At 54.3% G+C, this 1,287-nt stretch overlaps 1 protein-coding gene across 1 annotated transcript in view; it reads right to left on the reverse strand.

The window, feature by feature from the left end:
* Nucleotides 1-1,125: 1,125 nt before the first annotated feature.
* Nucleotides 1,126-1,287, reverse strand: part of GAL3ST1 (galactose-3-O-sulfotransferase 1) — a 7,704-nt gene continuing 7,542 nt past the window's right edge. Inside the window, exon 4 of the mRNA XM_008056203.2 lies at nt 1,126-1,191. Within this exon, the coding sequence (XP_008054394.2) occupies nt 1,126-1,191 (66 nt within the window). The remainder of the gene's footprint in view (nt 1,192-1,287) is intronic.

A 1,287-nucleotide genomic window follows, 5' to 3' on the forward strand; every position in this document is an offset into this window, starting at 1 on the left:
GGAAGGGGAGGGCTCAGGGCTTGGGTGGGGTCAGAGCACAAGCAGATATGAGGTGGCCTGCACTATACAGTAGATGTGGGAGGGCCAGGTAGAGACAGGGTGGGGTGGGCCAGGGGCCAGAGAGAGGCCAGCAGGGATTGGGGGAAACAGACAATGGAGATGAAAAGGATTTAGGGTCCTTGGGAAGTAGTTTGAGTTCTGTATCTGCTATGTTCTTTGACGTAACTTCAGGCAAGTCCCTTACCCTCTCAAGATATTGGTTCCCATATCTGTAACCCTTGAAGGGCTATTGTGAGGATAACTGAAGTCTGCACAAGAAGCCCTTAGCCTGGGCCCAGGGCTGCTGAATGTCCCACCAAGTGCTCCCCACCGCTCTGTCTCTATTTCTCACTTCCCTCCCTCCCCCAGTGCTCGCGTGTGCTCTCTCTCTCTCTTTACCTCTTTCTCTCTCTTCCCCATCTCTTTTTCTCTCCCCCTCTTCTCTTTCTCTTTTTCTCTTTCTCCACCCACCCTAGCCCCTGCTCTATTCCTACCTTGACTTGCTGTGTCATCTTGGGGGAGTGATTTTTCCTCTCTGAGCACCCTTCCTCATTTCTAGCATGAGTCCCCATGTCTCTGACTTTGGAGAAAATGAGTTATGAATAATGCCCACAAAGCCCTTAGCTTAGTGCTGGGCACACAGCCAGTGCTCAGGTGACGTGGGCGACTGATGTGCTCCGTAGGATATTCACACACATGCACACACACATGCATGCACATGCACACACATCCAGGTCTTGATAGCTTGTGCAAGCCCCTCAATCACGCAGGGCTCCAGATTGGATTAGGGCCCACTGAATGACCTCATCTTAACTTGACTGCATCTGCAAAGACCATACCAAGTCCCTGCCATTCCCTGGGCTCTGTGTGGCACACTCACCCAGGCACCACTGTGCTCTCCTGGGGTCCCCTCACCCCAGAGCCCCTCCAGTCACCACCACTGAGGCTGATTAACAAAAACACAACATCAAATTCCTTTACTTCTGAGGTCTCCCCTTGAAGGGGAGGAAGGAAATAGAACATTCTTTTTTTGGAGGGAAGGGGTTTTAATAAAAAATGGTATAATTAGTCAAATACTGATCTCGGTTAGGCCCTCTCGGTGTGCCGAGGGCCCAGTCCCGGCTGGCGGTCCCGTAACAGCCCCGCCTCACCCTGGGGTCCAAGGTGGCACCAGGAGGGGCTGGGGGAGGCCGCGCCAGCGGGTCCCCGCTCGCGCGGGCAGGCCGCCGGGGCCGCGGGATGTCACCA

The sequence above is a fragment of the Carlito syrichta genome, unplaced genomic scaffold, assembly GCF_000164805.1.
Source record: "Carlito syrichta isolate Samal-C Ts95f unplaced genomic scaffold, Tarsius_syrichta-2.0.1 Scaffold302276, whole genome shotgun sequence".
In the NCBI taxonomy this organism is placed as follows: domain Eukaryota; kingdom Metazoa; phylum Chordata; class Mammalia; order Primates; family Tarsiidae; genus Carlito; species Carlito syrichta.